The sequence below is a fragment of the Trichomycterus rosablanca genome, chromosome 7 (assembly GCF_030014385.1).
Source record: "Trichomycterus rosablanca isolate fTriRos1 chromosome 7, fTriRos1.hap1, whole genome shotgun sequence".
NCBI lineage: Eukaryota > Metazoa > Chordata > Actinopteri > Siluriformes > Trichomycteridae > Trichomycterus > Trichomycterus rosablanca.
The window spans coordinates 7774978-7802864 of record NC_085994.1 but is presented as its reverse complement, the minus strand read 5'-3'; the positions used below and the strand labels follow the sequence as shown (position 1 = coordinate 7802864).

At 39.8% G+C, this 27887-nt stretch overlaps 1 protein-coding gene across 1 annotated transcript in view; it reads right to left on the bottom strand.

The window, feature by feature from the left end:
* The window catches only part of grid2 (glutamate receptor, ionotropic, delta 2), a 744839-nt gene that overhangs the window by 168339 nt on the left and 548613 nt on the right, over positions 1–27887 (bottom strand). Inside the window, exon 8 of the mRNA XM_062998321.1 lies at positions 26926–27045. Within this exon, the coding sequence (XP_062854391.1) occupies positions 26926–27045 (120 nt within the window). The remainder of the gene's footprint in view (positions 1–26925; positions 27046–27887) is intronic.

Here is a 27887-nt window from a genome sequence, read left to right as displayed (position 1 = left end):
GTGGATCATTCTCAGCACTGCAGTGACACTGACATGGTGGTGGTGTGTTAGTGTGTGTTGTGCTGGTATGAGTGGATCAGACACAGCAGAGCTGCTGGAGTTTTTAAATACCATGTCCACTCACTGTCCACTCTATTAGACACTCCTACCTAGCTGGTCCACCTTGTAGATGTAAAGTCAGAGACGATCGCTCATCTATTGCTGCTGTTTGAGTTGGTCATCTTCTAGACCTTCATCAGTGGTCACAGGACGTTGCCCATGGGGCGCTGTTGGCTGGATATATTATTGGTTGGTGGACTATTCTCAGTCCAGCAGTGACCGTGATGTGTTAAAAAAACTCTGTCAGCATTGCTGTATCTGATCCACTCATACCAGCACAACACACACTAACACACCACCACCTAAATAATACCTACTCTGTGGTGGTCCTGTGGGGGTCCTGACCATTGAAGAACAGCATGAAAGGGTGCTAACAAAGCATGCAGAGAAACAGATAGACTACAGTCAGTAATTGTAGAACTACAAAGTGCTTCTATATGGTAAGTGGAGCTGATAAAATGGACAGTGAGTTTAGAAACAAGGAGGTGGTTTTAATGTTATGGCTGATCGGTGTATTGATACATAATAGCAATCAATATGATGTATTATTATTCTGAGCAAAAATAATCATCTAGTTCTCTTGACAATTACCCATGTGCAATGTTACTCAACTCCCAGCCTCATTACTTGGTGAAACATCCTTTTGCTTTTAATAAGCAACTTCAGTAAGTGTTAGCAAGCTTGTAACACCTCTCCTGTGGAATCAATGGTCATTCTTCTTCTACAAAAGCTTCCAGCTCTTTGTAGTTTGATGACTTTTGAGCTGCAACTGCTTTCTTTAAATACAACCAAAGATTTTCAATGGGATTAAGACAGTAAGAGGGTTTGTTTGTTTATTAGGATTTTAACATCATGTTTTACACTTTGGTTACATTCATGACAGAAACGGTAGTTACTCATTACACAAGATTCATCAGTTCACAAGGTTATATCGAACACAGTCATGGACAATTTTGTGTCTCCAATTCACCTCACTTGCATGTCTGTGGACTGCGGGAGGAAACCGGAGCTCCTGGAGGAAACCCACGCAGACATGTGGAGAACATGCAAACTCCACACAGAAAGGACCCGGACCGACCCACCTGGGGATCGAACCCAGGACCTTCTTGCTGTGAGGCGACAGTTCTACCCATTGAGACACTGTGATGCCCGCCATTCTTCTTGTACAAAAGCTTCCAGTTCGTTGAGGTTTGATGGCTTTTGTGCTGTAACTGCTTTCTTTAAATACAACCAGAAATTTTCAATGGGATTAAGAGAGTAAGTCTTTTTAGGATATTTCAGGACTGATTCTTTATTTACTAACTTGCTGGAAAGTCTAATAATCATCAAGTTTGTGTGTAATTCCTCTTAAAAATGCATTTATATTTTGGAAATACCATGATGCCAGTCACACAGTCCATGATACCAGTCACACAGTCAAGGTTGCCAGTTCCTGCAGCAGAAAAATATACCCACAACACTGGCCTACGTCCATGCTTATACCAAGGGAAAAGTAATCTTGTCATAAGCCTCACTTTTCTTGTGCCAGACAAACCACCGATACAGCGAAACAGTTCCAATTTTGATTTGTCCTCTCATAGAAGTGTGTCCCAGGCCTATCCAAATTCCATCTGGTGTATTCCAGTCGACCCTTTCTTGGCTTGGTTAACAATGGAGTCATGGAGACCTGCCATGTAGTCCTCGTATGGTTGCCATAAGACACATTGGTTGACATTTGCCTTCATCTTCATCCGGATGATATTTTGGGATTTTATGAACAGCTAAGCAGGTTTGCTGCTGCGTCATAACTTTTGAACTACTAAACAATGCTCCCAGTGATGTCTTTAGGATTGTTCCTATACCCAATGTCATTTTGGCACAATTAAATTATTTCCTCTCAGCTTTTTTGACAGGTCCTTCATTTTCACCATAGCTGTGATGCATCTTGAGCTCTGGGTAGTGTTTGTATAAAGCAAATTAAGGGTCGCTCTACAGTTCCCAGTGGTTTAATCATGTTTTGAACTATTATACAGAGTAGCAGTAGGTTAAGATCAGCAGTTATGTGGAGATTAAATAATGACATGGCAGTGTTAACAAAATATTCTACTACTCTAAAATACTACTTTGTTCTATTGCTGTATCATTCAAGTGAAGAAAATGAGTAGCTTTGAAGAATGATCTAAAGTTATAATTTAGCTGGGGGGTTGAATATTTCTGATTGCAACTGCTTTTCATTAAGATAGATTTTATGTTGTTTGAACAGTATGGTGCAGTGGTTACACGTTACTGTGTGATCGCCAGTGGTCCTCGCTAAAGAAATTCAGCATTTGATAAAATAAGTCTTGCCAGTTGAAGCAGGTCATGGGTGAAATCAAACCCTATGGTAGTAAATAGTATATCTAATTAGTGCACTACACATGCTATAGTAACACACCAGGTGGCACACAAGATGTGGATGTAACCTCTAAATCCATCTGTAAAATGCTTGACTGTTAACCATAAATAAAATAGTAAATAATAAACAAATATTATACTAGAATTTATAAGAATAGGACTACACAAGGAATAGGCATTGGGAAGTAGCACTGTAGCTTTCTCAAGAAAAAAAGATATTTATTTATTACCTGTATTCATGCAAGTTATATTTTTATGGCAGGATAGGTTAGATCTTTGCTTTTATCAGAAGTCCTATACTCTTACATGTGCAATAATACAGTAGTTTTATGTTTGTGAGAAATTAAACTACTGCTTCCACTTTGTCCATATCCAGAAATACACCGACCAGGTATAACATTATGACCACAGACAGGTGATGTGAATAACACTGATTAGCTCTTCATCACGGCACCTGTTAGTGGGTGGGATATATTAGGCAGAAAGTGAACATTTTATCCTCAAAGTTGATGTGTTAGATGCAGGAAAAATGTTTGTGAGGATTTGAGCGAGTTTGACAAGGGCCAAATTGTGATGGCTAGATGACTGGGTCAAAGCATCTCCAAAACTGCAGCTCATGTGGGGTGTTCCTGGTCTGCAGTGGTCAGTATCTATCAAAAGTGGTCAAAAAAAAAAAAAAAACCGCTGGTTATCCGACGAAAGGGTCATGGGTGGCCAAGACTCATTGACGAATGTGGGAAGTGAAGGCTGGCCCATGTGGTCTGATCCACCAGACGAGCTACTGTAGCTCAAACTGCTGAAGAAGTTAATGCTGGTTCTGACAGAAAGGTGTCAAAATACACAGTGCATCACAGTTTGTTGCATATGGGGCTGCATAGCCGCAGACCATTCAGGGTGCCCATGCTGACCCCTGTCCACCTCCGAAAGCGCCAACAATGGGCATGTAAGCATCGGAACTGGGCCAAAAGCAATAGAAGAAGGTGGCCTGGTCTGATGAATTACGTTTTCTTTTACATCACGTGGATGGCTGGGTGCGTGTGCGTCGCTAACCTGGGGAACACATGGCACCAGGATGCACTATGGGATGAAGGCAAGCCGGCGGAGGCAGTGAGATGCTTTGGGCAATGTTCTGCTGGGAAACCTTGGGTCCTGCTATCCATGTACCACATACCTAAGCATTGTTGCAGACCATGTACACCCTTTAATGGAAACGGTATTCTCTGATGGCTGTGGCGTCTTTCAGCAGGATGATGCGTCCTGCCACAAAGCAAAAATGGTTCAGGAATGATTTAAGAAGCACAACAAGTTTGAGGTGTTTACTTGGCCTCAAAATTCCCCAAACAAACAAGTTCGATCCGTGGAGGCCCCACCTCGCAGCTTACTGGAGGTTTAAGAATCTGCTGCTAACATCTTGGTGCCAGATACTACAGCACACCTTCAGGGGTCTAGTGGAGTCCATGCCTCAATGGGTCAGGGCTGTTTTGGCAGCAAAAGGGAGACCAACACAATATTAGGAAGGTGGTCATAATGGTGATATAAATCTGTGTATAAATCACTGTCTTTCCCTTTGAAGTCTTTAGAACATTTAGTCAATATGTATTTATGATGACGGGAATTTGGCAGGATTCACAGTGTATCGCCTGCCTTCTTTCATCAAGTGTAAATAGATGCCGCATTGGACATACCCAATTAGCACAGAGTATACTACTTGATCCTTGTGTTTCCCCAGGTGCTGAGAGACCTAAATTAAATGGTAAGCCTATTTTTAAAACACTTATTTTAGAGATACACACTGATCAGCAATAACATTAAAATAACCTTCTACACTTACTGTCCATTTTATCAGCTCCACTTACCATATAGAAGCACTTTGTAGTTTTACAATTACTGACTGTAGTCCTTTGTTTCTCTGCATGCTTTGTTAGCCCCCTTTCATGCTGTTCTTCAATGGTCAGGACTCTCCCAGGACCACTACAGAGCAGGTATTATTTAGGTGGTGGATCATTCTCAGCACTGCAGTGACACTGACATGGTGGTGGTGTGTTAGTGTGTGTTGTGCTGGTATGAGTGGATCAGACACAGCAGCGCTGATGGAGTTTTTAAACACCTCACTGTCACTGCTGGACTGAGAAAAGTCCACCAACCAAAAACATCCAGCCAACAGCGCCCTGTGGGCAGCATCCTGTGACCACTGATGAAGGTCTAGAAAATGACCAACTCAAACAGCAGCAAAAGATGAGCGATCGTCTCTGACTTTACATCTACAAGGTGGACCAACTAGGTAGGAGTGCCTAATAGAGTGGACAGTTAGTGGACACGGTATTTAAAAACTCCAGCAGCACTGCTGTGCCTGATCCATTCATACCAGCACAACACACACTAACACACCACCACCATGTCAGTGTCACTGCAGTGCTGAGAATGATCCACCACCTGCTCTGTGGTAGTCCTGACCATTAAATAACAGGATGAAAGGGGGCTAACAAAGCATGCAGAGAAACAGATGGACTACAGTCAGTAATTGTAGAACTACAAAGTGCTTCTACAGTATATGGTAAGTGGAGCTAATAAAATGGACATTGTGTGTAGAAACAAGGAGGTGGTTTTAATGTTATGGCTGATCAGTGTATGTTGTTTACTGAATGTCAAGAAATTGTTTTTGATGAAATTCGTTGTATTATAGATCACAAAGCAAAGCCAGATTCTTCAAAAAAATAATAATACTGTGACTGTTGCCAGACCTTTTTTCAGTGCGGTTCTAAGACGTACTGGATCATACTCATTCCCTGTTGTTTAAACTCACAATATGATAGAAGGCAAAAAAGGAATGAAAAGCCATATGCCTGGATCTGTCATGCACCAGTAAATGGTGTGCACTGCCAACACAGCAGGCTTTTAACGGAGAGAAAGCAATCTGGAGCCACAGGGGACTATTGTAAGGTCTCATTCATGGCTTATTTTTATTCATTTTACACAGAAAGCTTTGGGGACAGACTGGAGCTCTGTCCAGTATGCACCCAGACCCTTACCAGGACAAATGGCTAGTGAAAATAAATAAATTAAGACAGAGTTACTGAGACACAATGAGGTCAAAAATAAAGATACGATTGCAAGAAATACAGTTGGGCCTTTAGAAAGCCTGCGTGTCTGATCTACATTTAAGTCAAAATAATTACAAGAACATTACATCTAAACTCTGTACTAACTCAAGTGGTGGAACGAACTTCCGCTGTCTGTTTGCACATCTGAGTCTCTTACCGTCTTCAAAAGGAGATTCAAAACCCACCTCTTCACTAAGCGCTTAAGCTGAGAACTAACATGCACTTACTACAGCATCTTCTATAGCATCTTAAAGTCTTCTACCTATTTCTTTGTTCTAACAGTTTCAACAGATTAGTATTCGTGGACTGTTGTCTACTTAAACTAGTGTCTACAGTACATCTGTAAGTCGCTCTTGATAAGAGCATCTGCTAAATGGCAAAAAAGCAAATGTAGATGTAACTAACACAAACCAATGTCAAACATATTGATCAACTGATGTTAAATACATTGAACATAAAGTCCTAGCAGGGGGTAAATGGGCTTACAACCTCCTAACAATATTGCAATTAGATAACAATAAGATTCCTTTATTTCCCATTGGGAAATTTGAGTGTTAAATCAGCTCCAGTTAGAGCAGCTCCAGTTAGAGTAAATAAAAGATTTGAATAAAACAAAAATATTGACCAATCAGCCATAACATTAAAACCACCTCCTTAATTCTACACTCACTGTTCATTTTATCATTTCCACTTACCATATAGAAGCACTTCTAGTTCTACTATCACTGACTGTAGTCCATCTTTTTCTCTGCATGCTTTGTTAGCCCCCTTTCATCCTGTTCTTTAATGGTCAGGACCACCACAGAGCAGGTATTATTAAGGTGGTGGATTATTCTCAGTACTGCAGTGACACTGACATGGTGGTGGTGTGTTAGTGTGTGTTGTGCTGGTATGAGTGGATAAAAGTTTCACCAACCAAAAATATCCAGCCAACAGCGCCCTGTGGGCAGCGTCCTGTGACCACTGATGAAGGTCTAGAAGATGACCAACTCAAACGGCAGCAATAGATGAGCGATCGTCTCTGATTTTACATCTACAAGGTGGATCAGCTAGGTAGGAGTGTCTAATAGAGTGGACAGTGAGTGGACATGGTATTTAAAAACTCCAGCAGCGCTGCTGTGTCTGATCCACTCATACCAGCACAACACACACTAACACACCACCACCATGTCAGTGTCATTGTAGTGCTGAGAATGATCCACCACCTAAATGATACCTGCTCTGTGGGGGTCCTGACCATTGAACAACATGGTGAAAGCAGGTTAAAAAAAGTATGTAGAGAAACAGATGGACTACAGTCAGTAATTGTAGAACTACAAAGTGCTTCTATATGGTAAGTGGAGCTGATAAAATGGACAGTGAGTGCAGAAACAAGGAGGTGGTTTTAATGTTATGGCTGATCGGTGTATAGTATTGTATGTATGTGTTGCATGTAATGTAAAGTCAAGTGTTATTGTTTTACAGCTGCTTCATATTCAGGGTCACGGTGGGTATGATTTACTGGTGAACGTCAGGAAAACGGCAGATAGGGTGGACACACATACTCATAACTAGGAGAATTATTTACCACACTGCATGTCTTTGGTCAGTGGAGGGAAACTCACACAGACATGGGATAGCAGCATGTATTCTGCAAAGATCACACCATTTTTTTTTATATTATGAAACAGTATGGTGTTTTATTAAAGAACCATAGCTGAATAACTCAATAACAAACAAGCGCTTTAACTGTTTGACACACAGTTTGCACCTTAGTTTGGTGCTTTTTGCCACTCGTTTGCACATCAGGAATTTTTATCTGACCTTTTAAAAGGCCTCAAACATGGGAGGCAGCTACATGTGTTAACCACATTATTAAGGTCAGAGATTTGTGAAGAGGCAGTGAAGAGGCTTGATGTGTTTAGAATTGTGGATGTAAGAGACATGGTGTGAAAAGGATAGAGAGACATTGAAATAAAGCAGGAGAGAGAGAGAGCTTCAGACGGGGAAGGGGGCTGAGGGACTGCTGAGGGCTGGTTGTTATATGGTGAGATGGTCCTGTGCAAATCATGTTTTACAGTTTTTCTACAATTTATACACAAATAGAGCTATGTACCCAATTCTGAAAAATTGAAGCTCATGTATCAACAACATAACTCCAAACTGCTAAACTTAAAACTGCTAAGCACAATTCCATTAGTATTCACTTCAATATCACTGCTAAATCACAGTTCTGAACACAAATGTCATCATTTAGCACACTTTGGTCAGCTAGACACACTGACCTTAAAAATGCACCATACTGATAAATGATTGAAGGTTCTTTCAATGGAGTTTGCACACGTGCAACATGAGACTAATTGGTAATCAAAGTATAAAAGAGCACAGGTATTATTGATTCACGACATGATATACTTGTTCTGGTCCACCATGGGTTCTTCAACAACATTTTGTAGTGCTGTTTTTTCTACCAAATTTCCCATTTCTAATTCATCAGCAGAAATTTATTTAACATGATGGTGAAACGCAGACGAATGGCAGGAATAGATCCGCCACTGGCTTTCTGTAGCTGCATGCATTTAGTTTAAAACACTGACGCCTACAAAGCCAAAAATTGACCAGCTCCAAACTACCTCATAGCGCTTTTCCACCAAAAGAACTCTGGTTCTTGAACCAGTTCTGTTCAGGTTTCTTCGAACCTTGGTGTTTTGTAGAGAACCGACCCTTGTGTCCACCAGTTTTTGGGAACCAAGCGCGCGTCATCTATGTGTTACACAACGAAAGTAAAGAGTAGTAACATGATGGCAGAGATTGTAGAATACCTGTGAGCATTTGTGCTGCTGTTACAGATGTTCATTTTCATGCAAAAAGCATCGATCAGCTATTGGTAATAAGAAGACGTAGACGTGTTTGTAGCAGTTGTTGTTTTCTTTAGTTCGTTGACGTGAGAAGCGTTTTGTGCTTCGCTCTCACCGCCGAATTGCTCAGCGCTCAGCTTAGGCGATAAAACATCACTAAAGTTCCATGACACGAACATCCATCTGTGTGAAATAACCATCACATCCAGTCTAAAAGCTCCACATGTATCTGTGTTTAGCTGGATTTACTTCACGTGTGGTGGTTTTACAGCTCGGAGTACTGAATCAGCTTCTCGGGAGAGTCGAAAAAGCTTTACGTAAAATAAAGCGTAACGTGGCTTAATGTACAAGTACTACACAGAACTAAACTTCACTACACTAAACTTATCTCCGTTATTACTGGTTATAAGTGCTCTGTACTGCTGAAATTCATCGGTCATTGTTTTAGTACAACAAGTCACGTTACGCTTTATATTTCACGTTAAGCGGTGTTCGTACTGTCCGGGTAACTTTTACCACGTTATATCACACAGTTCAGTTCATCTCTTTAATCAGGTGAACTTTGGAAGTTTAGCACCAAAGCTGTTTAGCAGCTTCTCATATAAAAGCACCCAAACCTCTACATTGTGACACGCCCACAGGTGACGTCACGGTTCGCGCTGCAAAACCAAGTATTCTGCGGTGCCAGATTAGAACGCTAGTTCGCTGTCTGGAACGTCTTTTTTCCTGTGGAAACACACGGATCCGGTTTTGTACCAGAAAAGGTGTATTGGAGAACTCATCCTATCCCGCTCTGTACCACACAACCTTCAACCATTAGACTCGCTCACCTTGATCTTCCACCTAGAACTCGAGGGAGGCACGCATCAAGGCTCTTCTCTGTACTTGCACCCAAGTGGTGGAACAAGCTTCCCTTGTCTCTCCAAACATCAGAGTCTCTCAACATCTTCAAAAGACGATCAAAAACCCCCCTCTTTACTAAAGCACTTAGGCTGAGAACTAATATGTATTTACTAATGCTCTTATTTTTTATTCCTTAAAAAAATACACATTGTTCTAAGAGGGTTTTAGCAGATTTGTGTTGTTGGACTGTTTACTTAAACCAGAGTAGGAAATTTTTACTGTGGAAGCTCTTCTGTAAGTCTGTATGAAGCCAAAACGCACACGAACAATTCTGATAGTAGTCTTCTGAATTGATCACATCAGTGTTTATTTGATGCTCTGTAAGAGAAAAGCATATTATAGCCATGTGTGTTGTTTTGGTGAAAGGAATCGATTTTGAGGAGAGAGAACATGGTTGAAGGGCTGTGTTCCAAATTACAAGAGATTTGTAGAGTTATGACAACGTACTTCACTTTGTGATTAGAGTTTTGAGGCACCGTTTCTGTAAATGTGTTTTTTAGGGTTGCCAACTTTCAGAACTGGAAATAAGGAACACCCTGGGCTGGCGGAAGGCATAGGGTGGGGTGGGATGGCGGGTGTTTATCTGAGTGGGGGCGGGTAGGCAATTAGGGTTGCACCTATAAAAAATAAACACCGTCCTATAGGAACATTATCAAAATGTTTTATTTAGGCTGTTTAACATTTATTATTTTCATTCTTTATAATAATAAATCAGAACCATATTTTAGGCAAAACAGCATGCATAAAGAACATCATGTAACATTTTTTCTTAATAGTGCAAACAACATAATCCATCTTCACACTGACATGCAACCCTGGGTTCTGGACTGCATTGCTTAGGGGGGCAGTGAGAAAATCTGGGGGGCAATGCCCACCCCAGCGCCCCCATAGTGCCGGCCCTGCTTGTGTTACTTTAGTTTCGGCGGATTCGAACCTGGGGCGAAAAAACATGTGCGATGCGCTCTGCCCACTGCGCTACTCAAACAGCGGAGTAATAAACAGGTTGTTATGCTGATATGCCTGCGCACACACAGTGTTACTACGACTAAAAATGAATACTACCAAACGCTTTCTAATTCCCATGGTAGCAGCAGTTTACTTTTGCTTTATACATATCGACCTGTCCCAGTCTGCAGCATTTCTCTCCCATTGATAACAATATGGAACAAATCTCGTCTCATATCAGTTCAACACAGAACTCGATGTTTAGTTTCCAAATAAGAAACGATTCCATATTTTATGGGGCTGTTGGCAACTCTAGTGTTTTTATATGTTTGGAAAAACTGTAATGTGACCGTCCACATTATACTAAGACTTATAGGCAGACTGTACAGACAGTAAGGTCCAGTATTCCAGAACTGAATAATTATGTAAATTAAACGACTTTTAGATGAACTAAACAGCCATTATAAATTATGCATAAAAACATTAAGTCCTTACTTACTTAAAAAGGGAGAAAGACATGAATGTCTGAACAGGTAAACAGTGTGAAGGGCATTGACATGGATGATGTGCTATTACATTAGCATAATGGGTTTCACCCTGATGAAATCATTACTTGTACAGAATATTTTAGAGATCAAGTGCATTTTTAAACATGCCTTGTAGCCTAGGTGGTGTAATCAGAACTGACTGGACATAGTTTGGACAGCAACTCACTACTTCCAAAATCAAATCCATGACACAGTATACAAATTTAATCCAAAAAAACCCCAAAAAAACAACTGGTCTGAATACTCTCCTATTACACGGTATTATGGTAAATGGTCAGATTCATGTGAATCCCTCACCACTCATGCAGGGACCTGACTAGAAGTCGAGGTCGCATCTTGCAGCAGCAGTGACAAGAAAGCACTTCAACCTTTTCTTCCTGAGACATGGCCAATTGTGTCTGTCAGACACCTGGTCAGGTCAGTAAGATTCAAAGCCAAAAGCTCGACCTCTCTACAGTGGTGAGTGTATTAGACAACTGTGCTACTCTGAAATTTTTTTAATACAAAAAAAAGACTACAAGCCTCGTCACATGATGAATTTACTTCTAAACATACATACAGCAGCAAGAGAAAGTAAATTTTCTAGCACTGAGACATGAGCCAGATAGAGAAATGAGTATTAAAAAGCAATGGGTAACAGTGGACTGTGCATCTCATTCAGTACGGACAACAATACTGAGTGCATGATGTACAAATTTTAAGGTGGAATTGCATTCAGTGGACTGATATTTACTGAAGGTAGAACTTTCTGAAAGACATTGGTCCTGTTACATCTGGCATAAAGCTAACACCACATTCCACCATAAGAACATCATAGTAGTCAAACATGGGGGTGACAGTGTGATTATCTGTGGCTCGGTTGATGCAGGACCTAGATGACTTTCTGCTCTCTATCACAAAATCCTTAAGGAGAATGTTTGCCCTGCATAATTATTAGGTTTAAAAGGGCACATACTTTTTTACATGGCTCATATAGGTTTTAAATCCTCAATAAATGATTATTTTGTGAGCACAGCGGCAATGTACGTATATTTATTTGGTTCGAGTCGTTACAGAGACGCGCTTATAATTTAATGGGAGTCCTGCGCCTTTAACCGGTAACTGCTGACATCGTAGTCATGGCAACTAACTTTAACCTCGCTAAGTAGCCATGGGACTTTTACTGCAAAAGAACGCGAGGTAGTAATGTAAACAATAATAAATAAATACAGATAATTATCTTGCAATATAATACCAAAGCATCGTCTGTAAGTAGTGGCGTTTATATTCTCAGTTGTTAGTAAATGTTTAGTGAGTATATCACAGCGCTTTAGTTACAAATTTACCGTAATTAAATACAATTGTTACTGTTACTATAGCAATTAGTATCTTTACACAAAATGCTAACTCGTTAGTAGATGATGTTACACATATTTACACATGATCCTAAAATGTACAGGAAGATAATTAAGAAAATTAAGCATAAGGAGGAAATGTAATGAAAATGAAAACAATTTTGTGCTTCAGGAAGAAAAACCGGTGCGTCTCTTGTGTTATGAGGCCGTGTCTGTGGTAAAGTAGGACAATATAAATGCAGAATTTAGCCTCCAAGAAAAACAACAGACTGCAATCACAGCAGGATACGTTACAATCTGCCCTTTGAGGGCCACCATAATGCTGATGTGGCCCTCGGTGAAAATGAGTTTGACACCCCTGATGTAGAGAAACAGATGGACTACAGTCAGTAATTGTAGAACTACAAAGTGCTTGTATATGGTAAGTGGAGCTGATAAAATGGACAGTGAGTGGTCACAATGTTATGCCTAATCGGTGTATATTTTTAAAGTGACAAATTAGCGAAAAACCAGGTTATGCCTAGTTAACACTACATGATTTTTGCCCTGATTTTCGCTCGCTGACCGGTCGCCACTAGATGTGCCAGCTTAGAAGCAACTCTGCATTTGCTCGGGGATTGAAACCTGGCTCTCGATCGCTATGTGTGAACTGTTCAACAACTCGATCGGAGCGGCTCGCCGAGCGCGAGCAGATTGAGGGTGGCAGCGAAAGCTATGTGGGACTACAGCCAATGAGAATGCAAGATACAGGGTGAGGGGGAAACCCGGGGGAGGAGTTGTAAAAACATGGGACAGGGGTTATAATATAGTTTCTATCAGAATACATCGGCATACACACAAGCTTTACAGCATTTGTGACCTTATCGTCCACGCCAAACCATAATACCAAAAACCAAACCAAAAAATATTTATTTACCTCCAACTCACTACAGAACAGAACAGACGTAGCCCAATCCACCTGGATTCATTTATTTTTCCTATCTGCTTTTACGCTGCACATCAGCGCACAAACAACTTTGATCGCTTGCTTATTGTTGACGTGCATTTTTGGACGTTATCATGGTAGATCGTGTAGTATGTCACCCCTTATCACTGATCAGTCTTGTAGTGCGAGATCCACACTGACTTAAAAGACTCCCGATTGCAAGAGATCTAGTTGTGTAGTGTGAACTGTACTGCGATCTGACAGATCAGAAAGTCGTGTAGTGTGAACTTGGCATAGGGGTCAAATCCTTTTTTTTACAGCACTGTATAAAAATAGAATTGGATAAGCTAGTCAGGAATTGGGTTTTTAAACAAAACTCATAATCAAACCTGATAACCTGATAGCCACACCCACCAGCCATGAGTAGAGAAAGTCCCACACCATGCGCTCAAAAAAACAAACAAATATTGTAAGAGCAAGAGAGTTAGTTTAAAAAGAGAACTCTCAGAGTCAGAGTACACAGTCAGAAAGGGCAAAAGAAACTAGAACTGTGACCGAGACTCCCAGTGCAACAGTGTAAAAATGAAGAGAGCAAAAAGAAAGAGATAAAAGGAAGCACTGACATATAACGAGCACCAGAGGGTGTCGAGGTGATCGAGTGCTGAAAGCAGGCAGCCGTGTTAATCCTGTTCCTGTAGGAACATGAGGATGGAGAATGAGTGGAGCAGAGCCATGTAGCACTGGGAAGCAGGACAGGAAACACTTGCTGTAATCCTTTAGCTTTACAGGGACACACGTGTACGCATGGTCACGCCTGGACCACTAGAGCTACCTCTTCGAATTCTTCCTTTAAATGTCTTAGAACTCAAATTAGTCATAGTGCAACAATCCCATTGTTTGCATTGAGACATATACCAAGTCATCATACCAACTTGGTCATCATGGTTGTAGGATCTAAGGGTCAACACAAGTACCAAATGCCTCATGTTCTATGACCATCTTAACTCAAGTGTCTTCTGCTGACAATATAAGGATCTCAATATTCAAGAACAAGCAAAGCTTCAGAACCTCAACAGAATCTCTTGCAATCCGTGTTGAAGAAATAAATAATAATAAAAAAATTGATGGGGTTTTAGTACCACCTAGTTTAATGATATGCTAAGATATGCTACATGGCCAAAGCTATTTAGTGTTTTGTTATTTTTATAAATTTATTAGGACTTAACATAATGTTTTACACACTTTGGTTACATTCATGACAGGAACGGTAGTTATTACATTACACTAGATTCATGCACATCTTTAAACTGTGGGAGGAAAACAGAGCTCCCAGAGGAAACCCACGCATACACGGGGAGAACATGCAAACTCCACACAGAAAGGACCCAGACCGCTCCACCTGGGGATCAAACCAGAGACCTTCTTGCTGTGAGGTGACAGAGCTAACAACCAAGCCATCTGTTATTTGTAAGCTTTTAGATGAAACAGTAAAGCATTCACTCATTCAACAGGTCATACCACAGTCATCCAACTTTATAAATTGGGAAGTAACATTTTCCATTCTCAATTATATGAAAAGCAAGAACCACTTATGATTTACGACTAGTTGAATTTCTTAAATGTGCTCGCAGAATATGTTCAACTGTTGCATTGAATAAGATAGAGCTTTCAAGAGGGGGGGGGGGGGGGGGGCAAGTTCAAGGTCGACACACAAAAGGGGCGCATGTCTAAAAACATTGAACACCCCTGCACTAGGCTACCACATTCAACAGGTGATACCACAGTCATCCAGCTTTATAAATTACTGGTTTAGCTGAATATCAAAATCTGCTGTTTGGTTCTCAAAACTTTTGGCCCTATTTTGACGCCACAGTGATTGTCCTAAAATTCCCTGATGTTTAAATTTACATTCCTCTCAATAACACAATAACAAAGGAAGAAAAAAAAGTCTACCTTGGGTTAAGGTGGAGGTCTCCTCTAGGCAAAGAGCTCAGATAATTCACAGCACCAAAGCAGTTTCCTGCTACTGGAGAGCATAAAATACCTGCTTTAAAAATAAAAGTCCTTCAGGGCATGCTTGACTTTATAAAAGATGAAAATGTTTATTGAACTAGTTCACACACAAATATACAAACGTAACCTTAACCTGTACCAAACTGGAATGGGAACTTTGCTTGTTCAACAATTAATATATAAACCACGAGCATGAAGACAGACGTCTGCCTTCTGTTGCTGTTAAAGCATTTCAGGTTTTGAAAGGACTGGTCACAAAGCTTTAAAAAATACTGTGGCTGTTTGCTTCCTTCCAGCTACAAAATCATGAGTTAGGTGAGGTACTGTTGAGTAATAATGCTTGGCTTACACCTGGCATTCTATTTTACTCCAAAGGTGTTGAATGGGCTTGAATTTAAGGGACAGTCAAGTTTGCTGCACCAACAAAACTATATTAAAACTGAACTTGCTTAAAGCTCTCTTTACGTTTATTGTTGCTACAAAGTTGGAAGCAAAATGTTCTCAAAAAGTCAATGCAATTTGTGGCAATTTATTTCTGCATGGATTAACATTGCTAAGGCTATGGTTAAGGTTTTTATGGTTTAGGCTTACAGTGTGATTAATAATCTCACAAAAACCAGCACTGCTCCTGAATTCACTAGTGATCTGCTTTACATCACTCCAGCCAATGCTTGATATTGCACATGGTGATCATTTCATTTAGCTGCAACATAGCTTTCATATACAGAATCATGTAGCCAAATGAAATGATCATGTTGCTTCCGATTCCAGAGTTAGTTTGGTGTGCGGCAGCCCAAGACTACATTTTTACTTGTCACAATCCTTATTGTGAGTGCCAACCCTTTATATATAACCATAACCCATAGGGTTATGTTATATATAAGAGGGTGCTCAACGTTCAGTGATAGTATAGACCTCTGCCCATTAGGCCAGGGGTTTTCAACCTGTGGAGGGGTGCAAGTACCTGTCCGGGGGGACGCGACATTACAAGATTTTTTTTTACTTCTAAAACTAAAGCAATTCATTTCTCACTCAAAGGAGACATATTTGATTAGTCTTGCTGACGACGCAGACATGCACGTTAAATGTTGGCTAGCAAAACTTGAAAATAGGGCTAACAGTGAAGATAAATCAGTGACAAAAACAATGCTGCTGTTATAGGACATGTGGGTGTGTGTGTGTGTGTGTGTGTGTGTGTGTAGCGCGAGGTGTATAAGAGAGGTGTATAGCGCGAGATGCTCTGTTCACAATATCGCTTGTGATTCAGGAGTCGATTCATATGAAGCGAAGCTTGTGCACATTCTGAGTTTCAAATAAACACCAGCTACTACAAAACATTTTGTGTGACTCTTTCCTTACATGTGGGATGCTTAATTAAACTGGCTATTATCACAGAGAGGTAGCCAAGTCAGACTTGTTCTGTCCGTGAAGCTAAAGTTAGCTCACCTGAGTTTTCTGTCAGTCAAAGCAGAGTATCATGAACCAGCAAACTTAGCAACTGATGTTCTTTTGCCTCTACTTGGCTTTGGGAAGTAACGTTTTCCGTTCTCAATTACATCAAAAGCAAGAACCGCTTATGATTTACGACTAGTTGAATTTCTTAAATGGGGGCGCATGTCCAAAAACATTGAAAACACCTGCACTGGGCTACCACTGTCCCAAACATAATTATTTTCATTTTGATTCGATATTCTACAACCCCAAATCAGAAAAAGTTGGGACAGTATGGAAAATGAAAATAAAATAAAAATGCAGTGTTTCTTACTGTATTAGAAATCATTATATGAGCTGCTCAGGTGGCGCAGCGGTAAAAACACACGCTGTTCACCAGAGCTGAGATCTCGAATACATCGTATCGAATCTCAAACAACGATTGGCCTGTTGTTCAGATAGGGGAGGGATTAAGCCGGATGGGGACTCTCTCTCAGACTAGTGCAATTATGACCTCTCCTGGCTGGTAGGTGGCGCCAGCACGGAGATGGGAAAGGAGTGCGGTAGAGGGTGTGGCTCTCCGTACACAGCGCCGTACTGCACTCCACTCGTCCAGTGTAGGTGATAAGATGTTCGATTGCTGTGTACTACGTGTCGGAGGGGGTGTGGAGCAGCCTCATCCTCCCCAATCAGGAGCAGGGACCAGCATTAGTGAGAGGATGATTACCAACCCCCCATTTTGTGGAATAAAAAAAGTATTTTAAGATCACAATTTGCTGAGTTTACTTTTAGGGCAAGATGTTTCCACACAGTCATACTCAGTATTTCCTAAAGAAACTAATTTAGCACAAAAGGTTAAAATCTGTCCCGAAGAACCCACAGACTTGGTGAACGAAGACAAGGTTCAGAGTTCAGAAAATAATGATGACCATACTTTTTTGCTCCACTGTCACAATCTGATTGAATAGATAATAAAGTGAATCTATCACATCCACTCTTCAACAACATTATAACGTGTGTGTAAGCCCAGCAGACAATGTCTTTGTGACCTAGGTTAAATTGAGGAGAGACCGAAGCTGGGATGAAGAACCCAGGACATTTAACACATCGGCAATCTACAGGGAGTTGTTGGGCTGAAACGTGCAGAACGGCTCTAAAGCAGGACAAATCGATGAGTCTCACCTCTCTCGCTCGTGTTCTCTCTCTATAAATCTCTCTCTTTCATTCTTACTGTTGCCACCCTGGAGGCAGACAGCAATTCTAAAAGAACACCTGAATCTACCTAATGGAATGGAAAATTGGGGAAAATGGAGAGACGCACCCAAGAGGATATCCTTTTCACCAAAGAGTCTGAACGTTTAATACGAGCAAATCAGAATGGTAAACACGCTTAACATTAGCATTCAGGGCTTATTGAAAAGAGTGTCCACCTGAAAAAGGACCATTGTACAATGAAGCAGTGAACCACACGACTAACAAACCACAATTAACCTTAATGTAAATTACAGCAATTAATCCTCTCCACAAACATTACACAAAGTGTACTAAAACTCCTACAAGACATAAATGATGGTAATGACCCAGATCCAGCTGGGTATAAAATAAAACCAGTCATTTGCATTTGATGACCTTTTTAAAAATGGATGTCCTTAAAAAAAGGCTGTCAAAATTGATAGCATATGTATACAAATGAATGAAGTACATTTTAGTAAGTGATCACTTTATTCTAATCAGGTTCACAGTGATTCAAAAACACCCATAAACACTGGGTGGAATGTGGGAGAATATGCCTAGAACAGGGCAGTGATCCTTAGCACAGCAGCACATACTACCATATCCTTTTAGACAAGCAGGGGTCATTTAGGTTAGCCAACACACTACACATACAGCCATACCGATCAGCCATAACATTAAAACCACCTCCTTGTTTCTACACTCATTGTCCATTTTATCAGCTCCACTTACCATATAGAAGCACTTTGTAGTTCTACAATTATTGACTGTAGTCCATCTGTTTCTCTGCATTCCTGCTTTCACCCTGTTCGTCAATGGTCAGGACCCCCACAGGACCACTACAGAGCAGGTATTATTTAGGTGGTGGATCATTCTCAGCACTGCAGTGACAATGACATGGGGGTGGTGTGTTAGTATGTGTTGTGCTGGTATGAGTGGATCAAACACAGCAGCGCTGCTGGAGTTTTTAAATACTGTGTCCACTCACTGTCCACTCTATTAGACACTCCTACCTAGTTGGTTCACTATTCTCAGTCCAGCAGTAAAAGCAGTAACAGTGAACAGTAAACTCCAGCCCAAATAATACCTACTCTGTAGTGGTCCCAGGAGAGTCCTGACCATTGAAGAGGGGGCTAATAAAGCATGTAGAGAAAGAGATGGACAACAGTCAGTAATTGTAGAACTACAAAGTGCTTCTATATGGTAAGTGAAGCTGATAACATGGACAGTATGTGTAGAAACAAGAAGGTGGTTTTAATGTTATGGTTATCTTGCTCTAAAAGAGTCTATTTTTGTTCTTAAAACTTGGTGGTGCAAACAGCAGTAAATTACAAGTAGAAATAGATAGATTTGGATGATGGGGGAGTGACAAAAAAAAAAAAAAAAAAAAAATCCTCTACTATGCATAGTTTACTTCTTAAATATTAAAAAATTAAAAATAATTATTGTTTTTATTATTTATTAACTGTGTTAAAAAGCTAACAGCAACTTTGCTGGGATAGACGCATTACATTGAAGAATTTATTAGCACTCATTATTACTCTCATCAGGTCTATATTGTGAGGATAAAATTATAGCTAGTGATTCAGATTAACTATATTTAACTGTATTTGTGACCCATAAAATCATGAAGGCATGTCAAAGTTTCAAACTCCTAGAACTGAATTATTCTGGAAAACTAATGTAAAAAAAAATAATAAATACAAAAAAAAAGTAAAACATTGTGACCTTTTGGTTTTATTTCACAAGATGTTTTTTCTAGCTTTAGCATCGTCACCCTGGGCTTAATCAGCACTGCTAATTTTATCTTAAGATCTTTCGCAATTTGGCCTTGCAGGCAACTTTGACAGTGACGTGTACGTTATACAGCAGAGTTCTGTCATGTTCCTGGCTTTTCACTCATCAGTCATCCTAGATAGGGGACACATTTTAATAACACGGATCCTCTTAATGAGAGCTTGTCACACTACATTTGAAAGGCTGAAAGGCCGAGCGGGGGAGAGTAAAAAATGATGACATTTATATGCAGTAAAAATGAATAGTGACCACTTCTGGTTCACCTCAGTTTTCCATTTTCCTCATAAATATTACAGATAAATATAAACGAAACTTCATTTTACTTGTTATTTTACGTAATTTGTACTTAAAATTTATTGATGCATTTATTCTCACTCATTTATCTAGCCAAGTGATCACAGTGGGTCCAGAAACACTCAAATACTGGGTGGAAAATGGGAATACACCAAGAACAGGGCACCAACCTTTAGTGTAGCACCACACACTAACATATCACTTACACAGGTAGGGGGTCATCTAGCTTAGCCAACACACTTACTGCACATATGTACCAGAGTACCTGGAGGAAATCCACACACATGAGAAAACAGACCCAAGTCATGTGACTATATCGAACACAGTCCTGGACAATTTTGTATCTTTAAATCACCTCATTTGCATGTCTTTGGACTGCCGGAGCACCTGGAGGAAACCCACGCAGACACTGGGAGAACATGCAAATTCCACACAGAAAGGACCCGGACCGCCCCACCTGGCGATCGAACCCAGGACCTTCTTGCTGTGAGGTGACAGTGCTACCCACTTAGCCACAGTGTCTCCCCTTATATCATTTGAACTTACATACCAGGTGAGTCAAAATTGTGTTTACACTTGAATGGCGGAAACCAGGGGGTGCTGGAGCCTATCCCAGCTTTTCAATGGGCGCAAGGCACACAGTAACACCCTGGACCTTACAATACACACTGGGTGAAAAATGGGAATACACCAAGAACAGGGCACCAACCCTTAGCATAGCATGTCCACCTAGACAAGTAGGGATCATTAAGCTTAGCCAACACACTTACTGTACATGTACATGTACTGGAGTACATAAAGGAAATTCACACACATGAGAAAACAGGCCCAAGTCATGTGACTAGAGGTGAGGTAAAAATCCCAGGTTATCATGACACATGCCACATGACCTAGTCTTTTACATTTTCAATATTTAGCTTTATCCAAAGCGACTTACATTACAGTTACAGTATACAGTATAGTTTAACGTCATGTTTTACATTTTAGTTATGACAGGAACAGTATTTACTCACTACACTAGGTTCCTCAGTACACACAAGTTTATATCGAACACAGTCTTGGACAATTTTGTATCTCCAATTTACCTCACTTGCATGTCTTTGGACTGTGGGAGGAAACCGGAGCACCCGGAGAAAACCCACACAGACACGGGGAGAACATGCAAACTCCACACAGAAAGGCCCCAATACCGCCCCACCTGGGGATCGAACCCAGGACCTTCTTGCTGTGAGGCGACAGCGCTACCCACTTAGCCACCGTGCCACCCCCAGTCTTGTGTATGTGTGTGTGTGTGAGGGGGGGATAATTAATTCTTTGTTTAATTTTAAAATGTGTCATGTATTTCTGCTGATACATTTTTAAAAGAAAATAAGAAAAAAAGACACAAGAAAGGAAGAAGATTCATACTGAGAGAACAATGATCTCAATTATATGTATATATAGACAAGAAAGAAAAACACATATTGGATGTCATATCATCACGGGTCTCCCTACAGCATCAGTGATCAATGTGACAGGGAGGATGCTATAGCAACAAAAACATATTTTGCTTACAGGCAGCCATCCATAACTACTGCCTGTAAATCAGTTCTCAAATGTATGTGTTTACATGCGGAAAGTTAATAACGTCAAAAATATGCAGTGGAAGTTTGGGGCACTATTATCACTGTTTGGAGTCATTTACACACTGAAGAAAAATAAATGGTGCTGAGAAAAACAAACAGAAAGTCATTCACATCTAATGTTCATTTCAGGTTCATTTTGTTTCATTTTATTTTACCGTGCTGCATCAGCACAAGGCACAAGGCCCTTCAGAGGGTGGTGAAAACTGCTCAGCACATGCAACTGCAACTGCACTTCCACCCATACTTGACATTTACAGCAAAAGATGTCTGAGGAAAGCCAGGAATATTTCCTCTGACCCCACACTAGTGGTGGTAAATTCGGTTCATTTTATGGACTCGGGTTGATCTGAGTCACTCAGTAATGTGATCCGGTTCACTTGAGTCACTTGTACTGACATCTTGATTGCGACTGATTTACTGCATGAAAATGCATCCAAATATCACTTGTATTCCATGCACTTACTTCTGTTAATAAATCTTTCTCTCTTAATTCTCTTGGCACCTCACACTTCTCTTGTCAGTGACAAGTTGACACTTTTTTCTAAGTGGAATCTTGATCATGGGGGATAGGGTCAAGGAGGGAGGAGAGGGGGGTGGACTCACCTACCAATCAGATGGGTATATTAATGGATCAAGGGTTCAAGGGGGATGGTCAACAACAAATTGCCATGGTAACTTGACCCAGTCAGGCAGCCACAGTGGCACCAAAACAAACAGTCAATAAATTACCATGGGGGAAAGGCTATGATAATCCTTAAGTGGTACAGTCCTAAAGTAGGCTGTAAGCATTTGCATTTTAATAATAATATATATACTATGTTTTGTTGTTGTTTTGCTTACAATAAAATATGCTGCATTACTAATCTATACCACTACTACTGATAATAATAATAATAATAATAATAGCTTGTGCATAAACACCAAACACCAGCATGTTTAACCGCTTGTTTATTGGAATATTTAACTTATTACTTAGATTCATGGACTGGAGTGAAGCTGGTTCAGCCAAGTCACAGTCCGCGGTGTTTCCGGTGAGTCTGCTCACTCGCCTTGTGTACTTAGCAGCAGCCAATCAGAGGACTCATAGGATCCGGGTTAATTGAGACCTCAGACTCGTGATTCCTGATTCAGTACGAAGATTTGAATCATTAACCCGGGTGATTCAGGAACCGCCCAGCTCTACCCCACACACCCCAGCCACTTTCTGTTTCAGCCACTGCCATCTGGGAAGAGGTACTGGAACATCTATGCCAGAACCACCAGACTTAAGAACAGTTTTTATCCACGAGCAGTTAAACTAGTCACTCCTGCAACACCTACCAGAACCTAACATACACAACTCTGACTGCCACTATCCAACCCTGCTCAATAAACCCTTAAGACTACTACATTCATTGCACATGCACTTTAACTGGACTTTGTTTACTTAAACCAAAGCTGCTAATCCACTACCTCAGACCTGTCTATGCACCTTGCCTTGTTAATGCACCTTTGTCTTTGTCCATGCACATTGTTATTGCACCTTTGACTTTGTACCTTGTCTAAGCACCTTTATCTGTGCACCTTTTTCCCCTCACCATGACTTCTCCCCTATTGTCTTTGCACTATTGTCTTTCGTTATCTGCACTGGAGATGTAGCCTGACAGCATTTGGTTATACTGTACAACCCTGCATTGTATAATGACAATAAAGTTGAATTGAGACAATATTTCAAGATATAATTTACTTTTTTTTTTTTTTTTTTTTTTAGAAGATTTTAGATTCATTATTAAAGAAAAAAATCTTAATTTCAGAACAATATACCATGTCTTAATTTGCCACTACAAATCTGATTCTCTGTGGTAAAGATAAACGATCTGAATCTCACTACTCAGTTCTACATAATGCACATTGTGAAGCACTTGGCAGTTAGAAATTGATTTGAAGTCCATGAGGAAAACACAGACAAATGAGAGCTGATATTCAACTGAGAAAACACACGAGGATACGTCTCAAGCAATTAAAGAAAAAGTAGCGGATAGAAATAATTAATTACTTCACGGATCACTGAGACTTGTCTTGCACTGCTGTTATCTGAAACGCAACATGACTTCTCAGTACATCAGAAAAAACAAATGCAAAAAAAAAACCTCTGCAGTAATTACAGGTGTCTGCACCATGACCATAATTACACTGCTATGATGATCAATTTAAATCCATTCACTTATTTAAACAGCATCACTAAAGCCCATTTCACACTCAAAACCTGTGTAATTACTGGGTACATCTCGCTCGAAATGACACAACCGGCACTGAATTAAAAACAACAAAACATGATAATGTTCAACATTATACATTTTGTTGATATTTGTAAATAAACATGTACACTAGGGATGCACCGATCCAACTTTTCCAGTTCCGATACCGATCCGATACATATACTTTGCATATCGGCCGATACCCGATACCGATCCGATACCATTGTTGAATTAATAAACCGTATACTTTATTATGTGGGAAAGACTTAAGGCATCAGGATCGACTTAAACATTAATAAGTTTGCAAAACAAAATATAATTATCACAGATATAAATGTACTGAACTGCTATTTATTTGTCAATAAAATAATAAACAGGCATCTTAATATTTCAGTGTTATTTTCACTCGACGAATAAGCATCCGACGCTGCCTTGGTGACCAAAGCAATCCCAGCATTCATTGCAGAAAAATAAACATAGCTGAAAGGGGCGGAGAAACGAATGGAGTTATTATCAAACGTAAATAAAATATTACAGATTTTTAACTTGTATAAACTTGTACCGAGTGTTTTTATTTGCAAGTTCGAGCTTGTCAGGAAATGTAACCGTTATCGGTACATGAAGGGAAATGTTATATTGACGTTAGCGTTAGCGTGCAAGATGCTAAATGCTAAACCCGATAGAATCGCTGTGTAAGTAGAGCGTTCGAATAACCTGATTTATGAGTTGATGACTTATTAGAATCCTCTCTACTGAGGCAGCCGCTTATGTAGACAGTAAGACAGCAAGGCAGCTCACTAGGTTTTCGAACACACCCAAAATGTGGCTGCTGACAATGAGAAAAACAGTAGTAGCTTAAATAACTTTTTCAAATAAACTTATCCGTAAATATTTAGTGCAAACAGTAATTCAAAATAAAATATAGCAGCTAAACATGAGTAATAAACATGTTGCCATCGAACTAGTTAGCATAGCAAGCGTGAAATACCTCCATGCAGCTGACTCTTTGGCTCGCTGCATGTTGCTCTTTTTGTTTGTGTTATACGCCATACGTCAGCAGCGCGTCCTGTTTGGGCTTAGCATGCGTCGCAAACGAACTAAAGTGAACGTATCGGACCCATGGATCGGCCTGATTATCCGATCCGGCCTGACATATCCGATCCATCTCATTTTGGTAATATCGGAACCGATATCCGATCTTAATATCGGATCGGTGCATCCCTAATGTACACTATATTGCCAAAAGTATTCGCTCGTCTGCCTTTACAAACATATGAACTTGAGTGACTCCCATTCTTAATTCATAGGGTTTATTATGATATCGACCCACCCTTTGCAGCTATAACAGCTTCAACTCTTCTGGGACGGCTTTCCACATGGCTTAATGTGTTTATGGGAATTTTTGACCATTCTTCCAGAAGCACATTTTTGAGGTCAGACACTGATGTTGGATGAGAAGGCCTGGCTCGCAGTCTCCACTCTAATTCATCCCAAAGGTGTTCTATCGGGTTGAGGTCAGGCCAGTCAAGTTCTTCCACACCAAACTCACTCATCCATGTCTTTATGGACCTTGCTTTGTGCATCCCCAAACTGTTCCCACAAAGTGCTCTCTGAACACTGTTCTTGAGCTAATGTGAAGACCACATGAATTTTAGAGGTCTGTAGCGATTGACTGGCACAAAGTTGGCAACCTCTGCGCACTATGCTCCTCAGCATCCGCTGACCCGCTGTCATTTTACGTGGCTACTAGGGATGTAACGATACACTCTACCCACGATACAATACGATTCATGATACTGGGTTCACGATACGATTTTTTTCGATTTTTTTTAAACAAAATTAAATTGAAGACAAGTTATGACAAAGTTTCCTTTTATTACTTCTATTTAAAATAAAATACTAGATTTGTGCTTATATTTAAATTATCTACATAATGATGTCATTTTATTTCCGAGGTAGATACAAACTATGCATAAAAACGCAGCAGATTTCCCTTTTTGCGCCCTCTGCTGTTTAAAGTGAATATCGATTCATCTTAAATGAATAACCGATTCAAATCGTGGCACACGCGCACCAATTTTTAACTGCCTTCCGGTGCATCGTTACATCCCTAGTGGCTACCGCTTCGTGGCTGAGTTGCTGTCGTTCCCAATCGCTTCCACTTATATGGTATGTTATATGGTATGTTATAATACCACTGACAGTTGACTGTGGAATATTTAGTTGCGAGGAAATTTCACAACTGGACTTGTTGCACAGGTGGCATCACTGTACCATGCTGGAATTCACTGAGCTCCTGAGAGTGACTCATTCTTTCACAAATGTTTGTAGAAGCAGTCTGCATGCCTAGGTGCTTGGTTTTATAAACCTGTGGCTATGGAAGTGATTGGAACACCTGAATTCAATTATTTGGATGGGTGAGTGAATACTTTTGGCAATATAGTGTATATAACCAGTCTAAAATATCATTTTGATCCAAGCAGAATTCAGTTTCATATTTTTGGTTAAAAATTGCTGCTACACTATTTTTTTCATTATTTTATGTTGACAAGATTACTGGTGTCTTTAAATTCACAAACTGTTTTTGTAATTTTTATTTAAAACACTAAAAAGGCTTTGTGCAAAACTGCATTTATGCAAATGTCAATTTACAAAATGGACAGACAATGAACCTGAAGGAATTTTAAACAATTAAGTTTAAAAAACGTGTATCTTTGTCCTGCTTAACTGCCATTATCAAAGTGGTTAGATCATAAATGTTGTTCCATCCTAGACATATTATTGGGATACCAACAGCATATTCATTTGCCATTTATTTAAATTTGCAGATACTTTTTTGTTTAGTTTTTGTAATGGTTAACAGGTAATGCCTTGGTATCAGATACCCCAATACTCCAAGACTCACAGATGTCTGGTGAATTCCATGTCATAGCATGTCAGGGTTGTTTTGACAGCATATCAAGTTGATGTTCCTAATGTTTTTGCTGTTTTGTTTTCCTTTCACTGTGTTAACACTTGACATTACTTATCTTTAATTCTGTAACGTACCAGCTTTTATTTACACATACACCAATCAGGGATTTATCCAGAAACAGTACTAGGTCTTGACTATCACACAAGTTTCACCCAGTAAATAACCAGGTATATGTGCATGTGTGAATTAGGCTTAAAAAATATAGAACATTTGAGCTGGTTACAAGCAGTTACAAATACATTTTTAAAGCTCTTACCCTGCTTACACCACGGCCGCGGTCCTCTCCGTAGTTTGTCCCCAGAATCTCAAAGATGATGTTGGGGTTGGTGCCATTATCACTGAATTCCAGTAAGCTGGTCAGACCATTTACTCCCCCCTGAAAAGTAAACACAATACTGCTTATTTTACCTGATGATACTTTAATTCATTGCATGTTATCTGGTATAAATTCCCCATGAGCAAAAAAAGTCAATAGGAAGGTGCTACAATTGGACAGATTCCAGAGTTTTTTCTTTCTTTTACTGATTTTTGTTAACAACTTTCAAGTTTTCCACCACTCCAAGATTGCCCAGAACCAAACACAAACTTTTAGATCATGTTTATCTACAGTATTACAACCCCAGCTGACTCTCAACACCAGGGATTTCAAAAAATCTCCTTTAAACAAACCTGACTTACTATACAAACAAACATTGTTGTTACCAGCCTCTTCAAGCTGTGCTAAGACATATTGTAGCAAAATCTTAAAATAAATAAATAAATAAAATCTTGTATATTAATGCATATGAACTACATTTTAAATCATTCACATTACACTGTTGTAAATATTAATTATATTAATTATATATATATATATTTATATACATACATACATACATACACACACACACACACACATATATATATATATATATATATATATATATATATATATATATATATGTATGTATGTATGTGTGTGTGTGTGTGTGTGTGTGTGTGTGTGTGTGTGTGTGTGTGTGTGTGTGTGTGTGTTAAACTGGACTAGCATTTGACTTTACAGTCCCCAAATCACATGATTATCCAAGAAGATCGTCATCAAATAAATAGTTAGAGAAGGATAGAGGATTGAATTGGTCAAGACTGTGGATGTGAAAGGGAAAAATGTATTTTAAAAGTCCTTGTCCTTTAAAAAATGCAATCTTAAAAAAATTATTGAGTGGGTCTTGGTTTTCACCA